The sequence below is a fragment of the Chiloscyllium plagiosum genome, chromosome 19 (assembly GCF_004010195.1).
Source record: "Chiloscyllium plagiosum isolate BGI_BamShark_2017 chromosome 19, ASM401019v2, whole genome shotgun sequence".
Lineage (NCBI taxonomy): Eukaryota > Metazoa > Chordata > Chondrichthyes > Orectolobiformes > Hemiscylliidae > Chiloscyllium > Chiloscyllium plagiosum.
The window spans coordinates 54,190,531-54,210,535 of record NC_057728.1 but is presented as its reverse complement, the minus strand read 5'-3'; the positions used below and the strand labels follow the sequence as shown (position 1 = coordinate 54,210,535).

Here is a 20,005-nt window from a genome sequence, read left to right as displayed (position 1 = left end):
ATTAACTTCCATGAACAACTAGCCACGAAACGCCACGACCAGCTATCCTTAGTAGCCACACACGCAAACGACAAGCAACATGAATTTGACTGGGACAACACTACCATTATAGGGCAAGCGAAACAAAGAACAGCCAAGGAATTCCTAGAAGCTTGGCACTCCTCCACAAACTCCATCAACAAACACATCGACCTGGACCCAATATACCGGCCACTACAGCGGACAACCGGAGGAAACACCACAGAAGCGCTTCACAGGAGGTTCCCAAGCACTGAGGATGTCACCTAGACAGGGGACGAAACGTTTGCAACAAAAACTTCCAGCTCGGCAAACAGAACCACAACAAGCACCCGAGCTACAAATTTTCACTCAAACTTTGAAATTAACTTTTGTACATACCATAGCAAATCCAACATCAGCTTTCTTCAGTGCAGGGCCATCATTAGTACCATCTCCTGTGACTGCAACAACCTGTTTGCGTTCTAACACTGTGCTGTCAATAATGCCTTGAAATGAAAATATAGGTGCGTTTTAAAATAAAATTCAGCTGTCATGCACGATCAAGCATTTCAGTGAAACTTGGAATACGAATATCATTCATAATCTTTTTTCCCCCCATACAACAGTGCAGTCTTAAAAGCAAAATACTGTGGATGTCGGAGAAACCCTGGTCTGTCTGGTCTGGCAATGTCTGTGCAAAAGAGGAAATATCGCGTCCAGAAACCGTCCTCCAGAATAACACACACACACACACACACACACACACACACAGGACTAACAGATTGTCTCCACAAATGTAACCTGAAGATCTATTGAGCTTCTCCATTTTGTTTTTAACTCACTGCACAGGGTCGTAGATTTTGGAGTGACAACCAACAAATTCTTACACGAATTACACAATTTAGATGAAAATGGAACTGTTCGGAAAGAGGTTGTGAAACTTGAAAGGGTTCAGAAAGGATTTACAAGGATGTTGCCAGGGTTGGGGGATTTGAGCCATAGGGAGAGGCTGAACCGACTGGGGCTGTTTTCCTTGGAGTGTCGGAGACTGAGTAGTGACATTATAGAGGTTTATAAAATCATGAGGGGCATGGATAGGATAAGTAGACAAAATCTCTTCCCTGGTTTGCAGGGAGTTCAGAACTAGAGGGCATAGGTATAGAGTGGCGGGGGGGCAGGAAAAGAGAGACCCAAGGGGCAACATTTTCAAGCAGAGGGTGGTATGTATATGGAATGAGCCGCCAGAGGAAGTGAAGGCAGCTAGCACAATTGCAACATTTAAAAAAGGTATCTGGCTGGGTACGGTTTGGAGGGATATGGGCCAGATGCTGGCCGGTGGGACTAGATCAGGTTGGGATATCTGGTCAGCGTGGACGAATTGGACCGAAGGGTCTGCTTCTGTGCTGTACATCTGTGACTCTATGTTCATGGGGAGATATGCCCAGCTTTGAGCACCACAAAAGGCAGTCTGTTAATCTCCTTTCAACTTCACCCTGACCTGTGTCTCAAAAATGATTTTTATGTTGCACAGCCCAATGCAGCTCCAGAAATACACACATTTGGGATAGAAAAGAACAGAGTCAGTGTAAATAATGGCTACTTTAGTTCATCCACAACCTGAACTGTCCTTTTCTACAATCTTTTGAAGTAGATCTAGCAATCCGAATGCTGATAATTTCTTGCATCCTATTTTCACCCACTAAGAGTGATATCATCATTAAGGGGGTAGAGTTTTACTAGCAAGAGTCCTCAAATTATAGACTATAAACATTGCAAAGAAAACGAGAATGATACACTAAGAGGTGGTGAACCTTGACTCATCCCATCAGCTTTTTGAAGAGCTATGATCTTGGCTCTTTTCTCATACCACTGAAAAGTTTACAATTTGAATTAACAACAAGAGCATTGCAATGGAAAATTAGTGCTCAAAAACATAGGAAATACAGAATGTCAATAAATATGGTCATTTCATGCATATCTACACAAGTACCTTTCTGTTCTTACTCAGTGCACAAAATTGGCCATGAAGCCCCAGGCTAAAATTAACACTATTCAACATCTGATATTTCAGTATTACCTCTACTTATGCATCAGTCATTCACATTTTCATGCATCGCTGACTTTGAAATTTTCTATTAATGTTGCACTATTTTCACTAGGTGGCAGTCTTGTCCATACATTTACAGCTAGATTTGTCATTTCAAAAAAGATGGCCTTTCAGCTTTGTATCCAACTCTGTAGTTTACATGTATAGAAGCTCTCACTTAAAACAATTATAGTGTCCATTAACTAGGTAGCAGAAACAAGCCAAGAAAACTATACTATCCTGCCTTAATAGTAAGAGCTGTTAGAAATTTTTCACTACCTGGATATGCTTTAGTGTCTCACAGCACAGAAACTGAGTCTTCAGTCCAACTCATCCATGCTGACCAGCTGTCCGAAACAAATCTAGTCCCATTTGCCAGCATTTGGCCCTCTAAACTCTTCCTATTTATATCCAGATGACTGAAATGTTGCAATTGTACCAGCCTCCATCTCTGGCAGCTCATTCCACACTCACCACCCTGAGAAAGTAGCCCTTTAGATTAGATTACTTACAGTGTGGAAACAGGCCCTTCGGCCCAACAAGTCCACACCGCCCCGCCGAAGCGCAACCCACCCATACCCCCTACATTTACCCTTTACCTAACACTACAGGCAATTTAGCATGGCCAATTCACCTGACCTGCACATCTTTGGACTGTGGGAGGAAACCCACGCAGACATGGGGAGAATGTGCAAACTTCACACAGTCAGTCGCCTGAGGCGGGAATTGAACCCAGGTCTCTGGAGCTGTGAGGCAGCAATGCTAACCACTGTGCCACCCGGGTTCCTGTTCAAATCTTAATCGTCACCTTAAAAACTCATGCCCCCTCATTTTGGGCTCCCTCCATCCCAGGGGACTGCCTATTCACCCTATCAATGCCCCTCAAGATTAAGAAACTTCAAGGTTATTCTCAACCTCTAATGTTCTAGGAAAAAGTAGCCTCAGCCTTTTCAGCCTCTCCCTATAGGTCAAACCTTCCAACCCTGCCAACTTTCTAAATCTTTTCTGATCCCTTTCAAGTTTCACAACGTCCTTCCTATAGCAGAAAGGCCAGAGTTGAACACTTCCAAAAGTGGTCTAACCAATTTCCTGTACAGCTGCAACACGACTGCCCTACACCTATAATCAATGCGCGGGCCAATAAAGGTAGACGTACCAAACGCATTCTTCACAATCCTATCAACTTGCAGCGCCACTTTCAAGGAGCTACAAATCTGCACACCAAGGTCTTGTTTGACAACACTCCCCAGGAACTGTCATTAAGTATACAAGTTCTGCCTTGATTTGTTCTTGCTGGTTTCCATCATGCTCAGAATCTTCACTGCTGCAGGAATATCCTCCAACAATACATCTGTCCATGATAATCTCCAAAATGGGGCACATCTCAAAAGCTCCATTTGGTCTACATGCCAGCTTCATCCCATAACAGTACATTTGGCAGCTATACATTCATTGGACTCTATGTTCCAAAACGTTCCATCTCTCTGCTCCTTAAAAGGCACTTCATTTAAATCAAGCTTTAGGTTGGCCGTCTGGACACCACCCGGGTGACAATGTTTGTATAATTATGCTGTAGCAAAGTATTGCCAAACACTTTCAAGTCAGAATCAGATATACACAGACAAGATAGCCTTTCGACATAAAGGCAAGAAATTTCATGTGTATGGTACAATTTAGAGCACATTGACAATTCTACCAATGGCACCAGGATAATCCAGTTAGAAGTCCAAGCTTAATGTGCCTGCTGAATCAGAACCAGTGAATGCTCATCTATTGGAATTAGAGGTGTATAAAAAAAAAGTGAAAAAATTTTACCATCACCATTTTACCTTTGACTAAAGTGTGCTTATCAGTAGGCGAAGATCTTGCAAGGACACGGAGCCTGGGCCAGATCTTGTCTATACGTTCTTGCTCAATCTGAAAATATTAAATATTTTGCCATTTCACAGTATTCAATTTCAAGGGAAAAATCCACACTGATACAGCCAATTAAAATGTTAACTTACCTCGCCTTTTGCATTGCGAATACGTTTGTTGAACTGTTTACCCTCCAAACACAGAAAGTCATCACCAGCTTGTAAAATACCACACTTTGTTGCGATTGCTCGGGCTGTGTTAATGTTGTCACCAGTGACCATACGGACTGTGATACCAGCACGCTGGCATTTCTTAATGGCCTCAGGAACCTGCAGAAAGGAACATTTCAGCACTTTAGATTATACATTTTCATCGTACAATAGCTTCATTATTAGTGTCCACATTTCACTCAAGTGAAACAAACTGGAAGATTATATTCAAACAATTATCAGTTCAGCTTGGAGGTAGTTTCATTCCAGAGATGTGACAATCAACCCATTACTTTAATGCTGGTATCTGACAAAGCAGCAACAGCACAAGTCACCAGCCCATCAAGCCTATGCTGATGGGTCAGATAGTAATCCAACTTCCCTGCTCGAAGTCTTTCCACTAAGTTATCTAACAAGGACATTTTAATAGTTACTACAGAGAGTGATGGATACAAATTAAATTAGGCATCACATTCCAAATCTTGCCCAATAAAGTTCATGTGACTTCTGGCTCGCTTGTTAATCAACCACACAATTTAAACATTTATAAGATTACTTGGCCTTTTCTGCTGTTAAAGTTCATTTTAATGAATTTTAAACCAACATGCAGGGAATCTGCTTAAAAAGAATGCCATGGGATATTTTGTCTATCTAGTGGCAAAACCCTATTGAAACAAGATGAAAATCATGAGGGACATTGATAGTGTAAACAGAAAGTCTTTTGGGAACAGGGAGAGAGTCTAGAAGCAGGCATATGTTTAAGGAGAGAGGGGCAAGATTTAAAAAAGGGACTGGAGGGGCAACATTTTCACACTGGGTGATGTATATAGAATAAGCTGCCAGAGTAAGTGGAGGTTGGTACAATTACATTTAAAAAGTCATCTGGATGGGTATAGGAATAGGAAGGGTTGGGAGGGATATGGGCTAAATGTTGGCAAACTGGACTAGATTAGGTTAGGATAGGATAGGATATCTGGTCAACATCGAAGAGTCGGACCAAAGAAAGGTCTGTTTCCATACCATACATCTAAAGGAATATGACACTTAAAATAGCTCATTGTGGCAACACTATGGGTCCATATCAAAATACCTGGTTACACAGCATTTGATGATTGAATTAGATTGAATTAGATTACTTACAGTGTGGAAACAGGCCCTTCGGCCCAACAAGTCCACACCGACCCGCCGAAGCGCAACCCACCCATACCCCTACATTTACCCCTTACCTAACACTGCGGGCAATTTAGCATGGCCAATTCACCTGACCTGCACATCTTTGGACTGTGGGAGGAAACCGATGATGTCTCTACAAAGTATCAGACAATATAATGCAAGCTCTTCCCAGTCTATTAACATTTATCTGCACCAAGATACAAATAAAATAGACAAGTCGGGGCTGGAAGGACACAGCAAGCCAAGCAGCATCAGGTGAAGTCAACATTTCATGTATAACCCTGTGTCTCGAAACATTGACTTTACCACCTGATGTTGGCTAACTTGCCGGTGTCCTTCCAGCACCCTCCTGGTCTACTTTGGATTCCAGCATCTGCAGTTTTTTTGTCTCTATACAAATAAAATGGAGACAAAATGAAAGCTCCTGCTTTCTTCCTGTAAGCATTGATCCTCTTAAGAGCACAAGGATAAAAACCAATCATAGGAATACAGAGCATTGGATCATGAAGACATTTGCTATGATCAATAGCATTATGCTAGAGTTCTTCACCCCATATCCAGATTTAATATGACATCCTCAATGCAAATATTTCATCAGAACAAAGACAACTTTGCAATTACTGACAAAATTTCAATTGCACTTTGAAGATGCATGGGTAAAAAGGTCATTAGTGTTACACGGTGTTGCTTGCTACAGTCAGTCTACTTTAATAACAGGAGTCATCTAGGTTCTATGCTCACCTTGCTCACTCCCCACTCTGCTCAATACTTAAATAGCAAATTAGCTGGTAGTAGTATTTATGGACACTACTTCAGCAAAGGTGCGAGAAAATCCCACATTTCAGCCAACTTCTTCCTCATATACCCTATAAATATGTTAAATAGGCGTTGTATCACTAACCCCACAGATGATCACAATTAAATTGTAATTTAAAAATCTTTGGTTAAAGTCCAAGTTTGAATGCCACAAAAATCAGTATTTTAGATTGAATTTTAGACTAGGTACAGCATGTAAAAGGAAGTTTGAGCTGTCTCTTCAAATGCCAGTTAGCCCCACTTGCCCAACACTTTCCCTGTATCATGTTTGCTCTCTTCAAGGGTGTGTCTATTGGAAACATCTACAAATACTAGGCAGCCTTATAAATGCACACTCCAGTACCAATATTCTTAAGTCACTAATGACCACTGGTCCAGTTATCAGCTATGCCTACCAGAACAGGTCAGATTGGTATGGCAACTGCTCTCCAAGACCACAAGAAATTATAGACTTGTGAATGCAACCTAGTCCTTCACACAAACCAGCTTTCCATTCATGGATTGGGAAAGCAAAGCAGTCAACATCAAATACCTCTCTCGCTACAGTTATACACACTTCCACCAGATGGAAGATACAAAAATTTGCAATTACATAACAAAGTTATTCTTGAATCTGTTATCAGACTTTTGAACAGACATCATTAAAGCTGATCTTTCTCTGCATCAGTACTGCAGCTGTAGCACTTGCATTCTCTACTACCTTGATGTATTTATCAATAGTATGTGCTTGGAAAGCAGGCAAAACAATACTTTTCACCATCCCAGTCAAATAGGCTGCAAATCCTGCAAGGAACTCACTTCCAAAGCCTCTTCACTCAAAATGTAGATGTGGAAATATGGTTAGCACAGATGAAACAAAACCTGTGCCAGAATAGTTAGCTTGTTCAGCATCTCAATTACAAATTTTACAGGAAGATATCATGGTTCTTACTCTGCAGGTTTCATCAGTTCACTCCTTAACTTCAATTTGGAGGAAAGGGTTCTAACTTCAGATTTATCCTGGGCAACAGTCCAGAGAATCTATTTTCATTGCTTCAGGTGTAACAGAAGACAGAGTACCAAAAACCACATTTGAGATATGTGCCAGGATTCATTTGGCAACTTTAGTCAGACAGTTGAGTTCAAGTCACATACCAGTACCCTTGTACAGTACTGAGGCAATGCTGCAGCTCATGATTTCTGGATGGGAATGTTTAAAATAAAAGGGAGGACTACAGATACTGGAGATCAAAAAGTCAAAAGTAGTGTGGCACTGGCAAAGCAAAGCACAACAGGTCAGGCAGCAGAGGAGGAATGTTGATGTTTTGGGCATATACCCTTCACAGGAATGCACTTTCCTTTCTCATGTTTGCCCTTTCAAGTGTTTGTCTATTGGAAACATGTATATATTTGTACATCTGCTCTGCAGATGCTGCCTGACCCACTCTGCTTTGCCAGTGCCACGCTTGACTCATCTACTCAAAATGTAAAGATCTGATTCATTATTCAGGGAAATATTTCCCTGATGGTCTAGCTCAGTCAACGTCAACATACATATGACATCACACTGCTTGTGGACCTTCCTGGGTGCAAATTGGCTGTTTTTATACAATACACTAGGTTATTTACTTATGTACTCAACTGGCTGCAAGTGCTTTGGAACATCTTGAGCTAAAAAAGGTTTTTTTTTAAAAAGGAAACTTTTAACTTGCACTGCAACCAGAGATCAACATTTTTGTATTCTGCCAATCTTGGTGCAAATTTAAAATCTCCCTATTGTAGCCACTTTGTTCTTTTAGTAACTATTTGCACATTAAAAAGGTACCACTGCTGCCTGGTAAAATTTTAAAAAGGTGCACTACCATTTAAAAATTCATACCACCATTTAATATCACTTTGAGGTCTGAAAATTCCCTTTAACCTTTGGGTGTATTCTCTAAACTGTCAAGTCTCAAGGAGCTAAACTTCCCCCATACCATTATTTTTACTGTTTCATCATTCTCCATGACAACTACAGTGCCAGACTTATTACTAAATGGAAACAAAATGCTGGAATTACACAATCTGGTAACATCATGTTAACAAAGAAATTCTGAAAGGCTCAAACATCAATACTCTCCATAGATGCTATAATATCTTCACTTTTTTTTTATTTCTCATTTCTAGCATCAGCAATATTGTTTTTATTGTAGCTGTATCATTGACATACTAGCTTGAGCATTTGAATGGTTAGACAAAAGAATCCAGCATCAATTTTAAGGTACAAGCTATCAGAACACTGCAAAGAGAGTTCATTATGCCCTTTAGGTTTAAAAAAAAGCCTAACGTGATTCCAAGTTTTGCCAACAGTCATCCTTTACAAGTCAGTTACATCCCACCAGTTCAAATTGGTGGCTAGTTCAGAGCAACGTTAGATAATTAATAAAATGATTTCACAAATCTTGATGTGGACATTAAGAGGCTAATTTGGACTTAAATTTCCACAAAAAAGACTTTAGATCACAAATGATTGCAGTAAAGATGGCAGCTCTGCAGCATTGATTATTCAAATGTGCATTTCACCTATGCTGTACACTCCTGGCTTTTTCCTCTAATCCCACACATTTTAATTAACTTTCTAATTCCTTTTCAATTACCTCAATTAAACCTGCCTTCACTCAGCTAGTGCTTTTCAGACACTAACCACTTTGAAAATATTTTCAATTTATAGCTGTAAGTATCTTGTTCTTAATCTTCTTGTGGGGAAGTCTCTTCCATTATGTCTGGACCCCCGTGATTCAAGTTAACTGAATCACCTGTCTTCTTTCCAAGTAGAGAGTGCTAGCTTCTTAGATTCCTCATCAGTTGTCATTCTCAAACCACTTCTCCACTCTCCAATGCCTTGAAGTGTTGCACCCAAAAGCAAATACTCTAGCAAAAGCTGAGCTAACGTCTTACACAAATTCAGACTACTTTTTTAATACAATGCATGAACACTTAGGTTACTGCATTATTTAACAGCTCAACTACTCCTGCTATGTGCTTACCTAGACTCAGGCTCCTCTGCTCCTGCCTCCCCAAAACCGCTTCATTTTTGATTGTCTATGATACTCTTGGTCATAATGTGTGACATCACTTCGCTGCACTGAAGTTCATCTGCTACATGTCTGCCCACAATGTAGATATGTCCTTTTGAAATTTTACATCATTGTCCTCCATTCACAATAGTTTCAAGTTTCACATAATTTACAAGTTTCTCAGAGGGTTATAATTACAAGTTTAAAAATTTTATAACAAAGTCCCAATGCCAACTCTGGGGAAACTTTGCTGAAAAAGTTTTACCAGCCTGTAAAAACAGGAATTCATTAACTAGTATTTGGTTTCCCAGCACACTGCAATTGTCTGATTAACCAGTGCATCCTTTAGTCCATGATTGTTACTTTTGCTCAAGTCTGTTGTGCCAACCACAGAATGCCATGGTCAAACTATTACCATAAAACAAAACTCAAACTAAAAAAGCACAATACTGGCTTGAGAAATCTATGCTAATTTTCATTTGTCCATACCTTTTGTTCTAACTTGTTTTCAGAAGGTTCTCTGATTGACCTATATATTTCCTTGGCTTATAAGAATACACACTTTAAAAATAGCCACCTATTATGTTGGCAATTCTCCAGTCCATGCCAGCCATAATCCCAAACTAAATAAATAGTCTCCCCTGCCTGCTCCTGGCCCATATCCCTCCAAACATTTCCATTCATGTAGTAATACAAATAGGTCTTTTAAATGCTGTGACTGGCCATATCCATCACTTCCTATGTATCATCCCATACGTGAATTACTAAAAAACAAAATTGCCTCATGTCTTTAAATCTTTCTCCCCTCACCTTAAAAATCCTCACCATTCACTATGTATACCCATTTTATTAGCCTCTATATAGGTCACCTCGATCTATGTTTCAGTGAAAAAATCCCAGCCTCCCAACCCAGCAACATCCTGGTAAATCTAACTCCTCTCCAGTTGAACATTAGTCTTTTAAGAACACACACACAAAAAAGTGTACAAGTTAGTACATTTAGGAGAGACTTAGAACGAATACACTTGGAATATCCACAGTAGTGAAGCAATTCACCTCAATGCTGAACTAGTCTCCTGATGGACAAAAACAAATCCACAGAAATATTAACCAATAATGAAAATTTACTTCATACTTTTGGTCATGCCACATGCATACATGAACTGAAATACATACAACGACTGATTTTAAGCATAAGGGAATTTGTTTCACTAGTGGTTTAGAATTAGTAAAACAGAAAATTACAACACATTTTAGTAGTTCACAACAGGTACAGGGAATTTTCATCTAAAAAAAAGTGAATACTTTAGGTCCAGGCTTACCCTTGGGCTCAGCAGCTGTCACTAGTCTAGAATAGCACAGTTTTAAACTTTGCATTTGCAAAGCAATGTTTGTTTCAAGTTTCAGAATGCTCAGAACACAGTTGACAAGCATCCCGGTTGGCTGGGCTCAGGTAGTTTAAGTAGGAATGGGCCAGTCAGCTCGCTCGATTGTTTAATACAATCATGACTCTTAAAAGCCCTTTGCCCACAGTACATAAAATGGCATTTATGGGAATCTGCAGATCTAGCAACCTCCCCTCGAGGGGGGGGGGGTGAGGAAGCCTCCTTACATGCACCTCCCTGTCTGTCCCTTAAGTATTTTGTAAATTGCAATACATCACCTTTCATTCTTCAAAACCTTTACAACACAGGCCTAATTTGCCAAACTTCTTAGGACTGGTGGATCTTTGTTGCACTCCCTCTATGGAGGTCGGTTTCCTCAAACAGGAAGTCAAAACCACAGACTGCAGCAGGTTGGCCTCAAACTTCAAAACATCTGAAGGAAGCCACAAGATACTTAAATCTGTAAACAGTGACCCAAATGATTGTGCTGGCAGTGGACAGACTCGGTCATGAAGCATCCCAGAAGCATGTTAGGAATGTCGAGTTGTCTAGTTGGATTGAATATATAGTTTAAAGTACAGGGCAGAGTTAGAGCTTCAGTGAAAAGTCAGTGATCATTTCCACTTGGGGAGAAGGTCCATATGACTTGCACTGTTATAAATTGGGGCCCTGAGGAAAGAATCTATACGAAGTCACTATAGGATTAACTTGAGATTTCCTCAAATATATTGACCCTATTTGAGGAAACCTATCAGAGGGAGTACATTCTGGGAACAGTAGTATGACGAGATCTGGTAAATTGGGCCTCTGTTCTTAGTGTTAAGAATGAAATCCACAAAATACTTAAAGCGATAAGACAGGGGAAGTGTAGGTAAGAGGTTTTCTCTGGTTGGAGTCCAGAATTTAAGAGAGAGATACCATATTAGGTTCCAGATGAGATTTCAGAATTTATAAGAAACAAGACTGAGGCAATGAATCATTATGGTTCAATGTAATGTGGATTAAAGCTCACATGGGTGGAGGAGAGTTTAAATGAGCCTGAAAGATTCTCTCACCCATCCCTCACCATGAAAACCGATTCAGGGATTAGATGTTGTCCCAGCTAGAAAAGATAAGCAGGACAGTCCTTGGAATCATTTTGAACCTGTTCCAGGAATTTACTAGTATGCCTGCTTAAATACACAGTTGAAGAACGAAGATTTTCACAATTGGTGTTAATTGGGTTCACCTTTTCTGTGAAGTACAGGTTTTTCCCTGAATGTGTTTATTCAAATTTTAAGTGTATGGTTTAAAAAAGTCTTTAAACTTGAATTTTCTGAAGGAAACTGAAAGATCATATTTCAACACTTTTTAAACTGGTCACTCACCTCTAGGTCACTACAGGGATTGAAAGTGTTATTACTTTGCAAAAGGCTATGTCTTTTGACTGGCAAAAGCAATTTTTCAGTGAAGGAATATTTCAACTGTGCCTGAAAAATAATTTTTAATATTAATGTAGTTCTGTTCTCCCTTGGTGTTAACAAGTACTAAAATTTGAAACAGGAACAATTTAAAGAAACACTAGTTGAAATTATTTGAACCAGCATAATTTCTTCATTCAGGATGTGGACTCTGTCTGGATTCTTATTGAGTCGCAAAATGGTGCTTATTTTTCACAAAAGGAAATTAATTCAACTAGATTAACAAATTATTTGTTCAGACATTGCATTACAGTTCCAGCACAAAAGCATATTCATGTTTAAACACTGAATTCCAAAAACATGGGCTAGCCAAGTAGCACAGGAACAGCTGGTGGGGAAAGTAACCTTCCCCTAACTGGGAGGGGCAGAATTGCAGGATTAGACTCACTGGCTTATATTGAGAAAAATTCTGGGGAGGCAGTGTCTTGACTGGATGTCCCTATTTATGCTGCTTTGGTTTGGTGCAACATGTACAGCAAGGGAAACAAGAGTAACACAAAAAAAAAGTTATCTTATGCCAAAAACATGCAGAGAAATGTCACATTATACCAATCACCTACCGAAGAAAATGAATCTCAAATTCAGTCTAAAAAAGATGACTATTAAAAAAAAAGATTCAACAGTTAAACATTACATTTGAGGTAACCAACTTATTACCGCAGTCAAATCTCAATGGTTGTACTGACTGCTGCCGGTCTTGCTCAACTCATTCAAGAAACGCTGTAAACAGACTATCAGAATTTCATTACTCAATATTTCAATATATTGATTAATTCACCAAAAATGTAATGAGCTGATTTGATAAGAGCACTGCTCATAAGACGACAGATACTTTTGTTGTGGGCTAAACATGGAGATTAATATTTTTGCTTTTGTGTGCAAGAGGTAACCCTTAGCATGATTGTCTAGCTGAAAATAGATATTCAAGATGTCTCTCACAGGAAATTTTGTAATATGACAAATTCAAGGGGAAAAACTTTACTTATGCTGCAAGAGGACAGTGCTGATTAGTAGAGATGTTGCCCAGGGAATGCAACCATTAATACTAATTTACATTTAAACCAGTCAAATTAGCTTTGACTTGACAAGGTACTGCCTGAAAAATTAAACAGATGGCACCGATCTTGTTATGTTAAAATGGGTACTATGTGGGTACATGTTCTCTTGCGAATATACAGGGTTTCATGTAAGCTGCACCTATGGTACATGTGAGCCACCCAGATCTAGAATGAAATGCAATTTAAAATTTGGGTGGGCACATTGAGACATTTTCAAAATATTTATTGCCGAAAAGTCAGTGTAATGCCTTGCATATTCAGATTATCCCAGCAATTCCCCATTCAAGTGGGGAACCACATCTCGTGTTAGATACTGTTGCAAGATAAGATGTGCGTTGTTTGGTTACAGTCAGTACCTTATTGCAAGAGATATGATGCTTATATGATCTGTCAATCTTTTGGGCATACAGCTTATGTACTTGGCATGAACAGCACTGAAATTCACGTAGTTTACTTGTGATAGGCAGAACTTTGACAGCAGCATCCAATTAGTGGTAAGCACCACTCACTGTGTAGTGACTAGATGAAACTGCTAACTTTACTTGTTGCTCAAACATTAAAGGTGGTACATGAAGGTAACTTTTCACTTTGTAAAATATGGACTTGAAAATGTTTGATTCTCTCTCCAAAGAGGTTGCCGGACTTGAATATTTCCGTTCTCTCCCTTCCCATACACTTAATGAAGGTGACCTGGTGATATAGTTCTAATGGTGCTCATTGTTTGCTATTCAAAATGAAAGGAAATGGATGGTGACATCTTGAAAAATACCCATATTAGAGGAAGTGCTGGATGTCTTCAAACAAAGTGGATAAATCTCCAGGAGCTGTTCAGAAATACCTTAGAACTGTGGAAAGCCAGGGAAGCGATTGCTGGGTCCCTTGCTGGGACGTTTGTATCATCGATAGTCACAGGTGAGGTAGTGGAAGACTGGAGGTTGGCTAATGGGGTGCCACTGTTTAAGAAAGGTGGTAAAGGCAAGCCAGGGAACTATAGACCAGTGAGCCTGACATCAGTAGTGGGCAACTTGTTGGAAGGACAAACATGTACATTTATTTGGAAAGGCAAAGACTGATCAAGAAGTGTCAACATGGCTTTGTGCATGGAAAAATGGTGCCTCAAACTTGAGTTTTTTTTAGTAGTAATAAACAATTGAAGAGGGTAGAGTGATGAATGTGATCTATGCACTTCAGTAAGGCATTAGACATGTTCCCCATGGGAGACTGGTTAGTAAGGTTAGATCTCATGGAATACAGGGGGAACTAGCCATTCGGATACAGAACTGGATCAAAAGAGGTAGAAGACAGGGTGGTGGGTGGTTTTTCATATTGGAGGCCTGGTGACCAGTGGAGTGCCACAAAAATCAGTGCCAGGTCCACTATATTTCATAATTCATATTCACATCCAAATCATATACAAAGAGAGAGGTATAGTTAGCCAAGTTTGCAGATGACACCAAATTTGAGACATGGTGCACAGCAAAGAAGGTTACCTCAGATTATAATGGGATCTTGATCAGATGGGCCTGTGGGCTGAGGAATGGCAGATGGAGTTTAATTTAGATAAATGCAAGGTGCTGCATTGTGGGAAAGCAAATCTTAGCACGACTTATACACTTAATGGTAAGGTCCAAGGGAGTGTTGCTGAACAAAGAGACCTTGGAGTGCAGGTTCATAGCTCCTTGAAAGTGGAGTCACAGGTAGATAGGATAGTGAAGGCAGCATTTGGTACGCTTTCCTTTATTGGTCAGAGTATGGAGCACAGGAGTTGGGAGGTCATGTGGTTATACAGGACATTGGTTAGGCCACTGTTGGAACATTGCGTGCAATTCTGGTCTCTTTCCTAATGGAAAGATGTTGTGAAACTTGAAAGGGTCCAGAAAATACTGACAAGGATGTTGCCAGGGTTTGAGGATTTGAGCTATAGGGAGAAGTTGAATAGACTGGGGCTGTTTTCCCGGAGCGTCGGAGGCGGAGTGGTGATCTTCTAGAGGTTACTTGTGAAGTCAAGGGAAAGGATAGGATAAATAGACAAAAAGGCATTTTCCCTGGAGTGGAGTCAAAAAGACCGAGGGGCAACTTTTTCCAGAGGGTGGTATGCTTATGGAATGAGCTGCCAGAGGATGTGGTGGAGGCTGGTACAATTGCAACATTTAAGAGGCATTTGGATGGGTGTATGAATAGGAAGGGTTTGGAGGGATATGGGCTAGGTGCTGGCAAGTGGGACTAGATTAAGTTAGGATATCTGGTCAGCATGGACGGGTTGGTCTGAAGGGTCTGTTTCTATGCTGTACATCTCTACAACTGACTAATAGTGATTATTCATTGTTTATGCAACACTGGATTCCAGAATTTCATTACATAGTTGTCTACTTACAGATTTTATTACATTGGTCTCAATGACAACTTTTACTTTTCCCTAATACAACCAATTTGCACATTGGTTCAGTTCACAAGCAGATTTGAAATCTCTTCAATGCAGTGGACTGAATGTTTCACCTGCTACATTTAATAGGCATTATTCCAAGAATTCTCAAGTGCTGATGTTTAGCAAACTTTCTTCTAGACTAGATCAGATTCCCTACACAGTGGAAACAGACCCGTTGGCCCAACAAGTCCACGATGTTCAACATCTTAGTCCAAAGATGCTAAGTTTTAATTTCTGGAAGTGTTCTTAATTGTGGATTACAACTGTTATCCAGAAGAGTCAAATGCCAAGAGTGGTCTGATATGCAAATTTCCACTCTGTTCATTTGCCCCAGAAGACAGACCCAAATTCCCAAATGAGATTAAAGCACTATTAACAATAAATGCCATACCAACGTTAAAAACGATAATACCATCTGAAAAGTGGGACAAATGCAATATTGGTAATTAACAGTTGTTCTCCATTAGGAGATAGGTGGCCTTAAAAATTGCCATTAAAACTATCTGCTCACTATAGATCTTGCATCAGATTCAAAACTTCACCATGGCATTAACACCATGGATATGAAGGTGATAGCAGGTTCTCAACATAAAAGCAGCATTTCATATGTCACTATGATTAAGCAAAGCAATAATTAATGGGAAAATCCTCCTGTAGCTGAAAGCATACCAAAACCAAGAACCAGATTATTTTGGTTCTTTATACCTTTAAACACTTGCCAAAACACTAAACAATGACCACTTCGTGACTGAGGATTAAATAAAGTGAAGGACACTTCAGAACCACAAATAGGGTGGCTGGAGTTGGTTGATAACATCTAGGGCATACAACATTATTGTCCAAGGCTCTATGGCATGAATGACTGTTGCTTATTTATTGCAAAGTTTCCTGGCACCCACCTCAAAACATGAAAAGGTGACAACTCCACAAACTGTTTAATTCCATAAAGTTCAATTATGTCTAATTTGCTGAATTAGAACAAAAAGCAAAGAAAACTTACAGCCCAGGAACAGGCCATTCGGCCTTCCAAGCCAGAGCTGATCCAAATGTACTGACTAAACCGGTTGGTCAATTCCTAAGCATTTGCATCCCTCTGCTCCCCACCTACTCATGCATCTGTCCAGACGCATCTTAACTGCCTATACCACCTCTGCTGGCAACGTGTTCCAAATGCCCACCACCCTCTGTGTGAAGTACTTGCCGTGTATATCCCCCTTAAAAAAAAAACTTTCCACCTCTCATCTTGAAAACAAGACCTCTCATTATGGAATCCTTCGCCCTGGGAAAAGGCTGGGTCTCTATTCACCCTGTCTATACCCTTCATGATTTTGTAAATCTCAAATCAGGTCCCCCCCCCCCCATAATCTCCTTTTTTCCTAGTGAAAATAAACCTAACCTACTCAACCCCTTCATAGCGAGCACCTTCCATACCAAGCAACATCCTCGTAAACCTTCTCTGCACCCTCTCCAAAACATCTACATCCTTTTGGTAGTGACCAGAACTGTACACAATATTCTAAATACAGCCGAACCAAGGTCTTGTACAACGTTAAGACGACTTGCCAGCCCTTATACTAAATACCCAGTCTGTTGAAGGCAAGCATACTGTATGCCTTCTTGACTAGTATCCACCTGTGCAGCAACCTTCAGAGTTGAATGGATCTGCACTCCCAGATCTCTCTGCCCAACTTTTCAAGGCTCTTCCGTTCATTGTAGAATTTGCTCCAGAATTACTTTCCTAAATGCATCACCTCCCATTTGTCTGGATTGAAAGCCATTGCCACTTTTCCGCCCAACTCTCCAGTCTATCTATATCCTCCTGTATTCTCTGCCAGTCCCTTATGCTTTCTGCCAGTCCACCAATCTTAGTGTCATCTGCAAACTTGATCACACTAACAGTGCCCTCTTCTAGATCATTTATGTATATTACAAAACAGTGGCCCCAACACTGACCCCTGTGGAACACCACTGGTCACCTTTCTCCATTTCAAGAAACTCCCTTCAACTGTCTCCTGGTGCTCAACCAGTTCTTTGAACACCTAGCTAGAACACCCTGCACACCATAGGACTTCACTTTCTCCATTAGTCTACCATGGGGAACCTTATCAAAACGCCTTACTAAAGTCCATGTATATGACATCAACAGCCCTTCATTTAACAACTTGGTCACTTCCTCAAAGAACTCTTATCAAGTTGGTAAGGCATGATCTCTCCCACACAAAACCATGTTGCCCATCACTGATAGGATCTATTCCTATTTGGAAAGGAATGAGCTTATCTCTCAGTACCCTTTCCAGCAACTTCCCCAACACAGACATCAGGCTCACTGGTTTGTAGTTACCCAGAATATCCCCACTACCCTTGTACAGTGGGACAAGATGAGCAACCTTCCAGTCCTCCAGCACCTCACCTGTATTTAAGGATGCCACAAAGATGTCAGGGCCCCAGCTATTTCCTCTCACCTCCCTCAGCAACCTGGGATAGATCCCATCCAGTCCTGGGGATTTGTCCACCTTAACCTCTAGCCTACCCGACACATCTTCCCTACTTATGTCAACATGATCCAGACTAATCAAACTTCTATCTCTAATCTCAACATTCATCATGTTCCTCTCCTCAGTGAACACTGATGCAAAGTAATCATTCAGAATCTCACCCATTCTCTCAGGTTCTGCACACAGCCTTCCTTCATTACCTTTTGTGGACCAATCCTTGCTCTAGTTACCTGCTTGCATATTATATAAATTTTCCTTAATTCTGCTAGCTAAAGCTATTTCATGACCCCTTTTAGCCCGCTTGATTTGTTGTTTAAGGCTTGTCCTACTCTTCCAATATTCCTCCAGGGCCAGTTCTGTTCTCAGCTGCCTAGACCTTATGTACGCTTCCCTTTTCCTCTTGGCTAGTCGCACAATTTCTCCCGTCATCCACGGTTCACAAATCTTGCCCTTCCTATCCTTTGCCTTCAAATGGGACATGCCTATCCTGCACTGCCGTTAAGATGAGAGGCTTTCAACGATAGGTTAAGTGTGGGTTTCCCTTCAAATAGCTGTGTCCAATCCAAATTTCCCAGCTCCTGCCTAATTAATGCTATTGTGAATGCTGATACCAATTTAGAAACACAACTTTCGTGACTTGACAATGATTTATTCTGACATGGATTACCCTTCAAAACAAAAAAAAACACTTCATACTAAGCTTGCACAAAAGTTTTAGTTAAAACAAAAACATCTTGTACATCACTCCAGCTCTAAAATAACCTGTTAAATGGAATTAAATTTTCAAAGACATTTATTGATCGTATTGATTCACTAATGTGTGATCCCATTAAAATCAATGGGTGACACTTAAAGTGGAGTATCACTATAAATTAGATTTCTTAGAAATAAAGCACATTGACATTCCAGTGCACTATTGGCTGATTTCCATATTCAATCCTCTAAACTGACCTGTGGGCAGATTAATCTTTTCATAATCCACATTTTCAAATCCTTGCTCCTTCCAATGAAATCTGTACTTTCTTATCCAATTCCAGCCTTTTCAGCATCCCTGATTTTCATGGCATGACTATCAGTAATGAAGCAATCTAACAAAGGCCTGAGCCCTGTTATTCTCTTCCCAAACCTTTCCTGTTCCTCTTACTTGTAATGCTGAGACCTTCCTCTAACAAAGAACAAATCTTTTGGTCACTTCTTGTAGATCAAACTGTTAGATAATACTCTTATCACCACAATGTTACACTGCATTAAAGGTGTTATGCAAATGCAGGATATAGGACAATGCATCTTTTAGTAAATAAATCTGAAATATTTACCAGCTTTTGGATCATGTTTCTGTAGCTGCTGAATTTAGCAAATTTCAGAAATAATTATTTTCTCTAGATCATGCATTTTAATTGCAACACTGAGGACATTCACTTCAAAAATGTTTAAACAAATTATAGGATAAATGGCTTGCTCGGTCTATTTCTGAAGGAGGGAACCAATTACATCAGTATGGGTCTGCGCCACACAGATCATGAAAAGGATTGTTTTCCTGCCACAAAACCACAAGATATAAGAGCTAAGATAGGTCATTCAGCTCAAGGTCTGCTCTGCCATTTGGTTCTGGCTTTTATTTCTCAACCCCATTCTCTTTCCTTCTTCCTATAATATGTGATCCCCTTACTGATCAAGAACTTCTGTCATATACACTAAAAAAGGTCCCAAGAGGACATCAAATCAGATTAGGTTATGATAAATTGAGTCTAAGCAATAGTGTCCTTGTAACTATAGGTTTCAGTTAACTGGAAATTAAAAATCCAGTAGGATTTAATATTTCCAGCACATTTTGGGCCTCAATTACTGGTATTGACTACCAGAAAACTATAACATTTTAAAGTAAGTTACCTTGAGCATCTATAGCCAAAATGTTACCCACATTACACCCATAAAGTGTCAAGTCAAAACAGTGCAACTAATTTATAGAACATTCTCAATTCAAATTCCATTGTAGGCCTTTAATA

The 20,005-nt window shown here is 40.0% G+C and overlaps 1 protein-coding gene across 6 annotated transcripts in view; it reads right to left on the bottom strand.

Moving 5' to 3' along the window:
- The window catches only part of atp2b1a (ATPase plasma membrane Ca2+ transporting 1a), a 110,752-nt gene that overhangs the window by 17,701 nt on the left and 73,046 nt on the right, over nt 1-20,005 (bottom strand). For all 6 annotated transcript variants that reach the window (XM_043709912.1, XM_043709906.1, XM_043709908.1 and 3 more), the window contains exons 13-15: nt 4,093-4,272; nt 3,916-4,003; nt 400-506 (exon numbers count right to left, since the gene is read on the bottom strand). In XM_043709912.1, the coding sequence (XP_043565847.1) occupies nt 400-506; nt 3,916-4,003; nt 4,093-4,272 (375 nt within the window). The remainder of the gene's footprint in view (nt 1-399; nt 507-3,915; nt 4,004-4,092; nt 4,273-20,005) is intronic.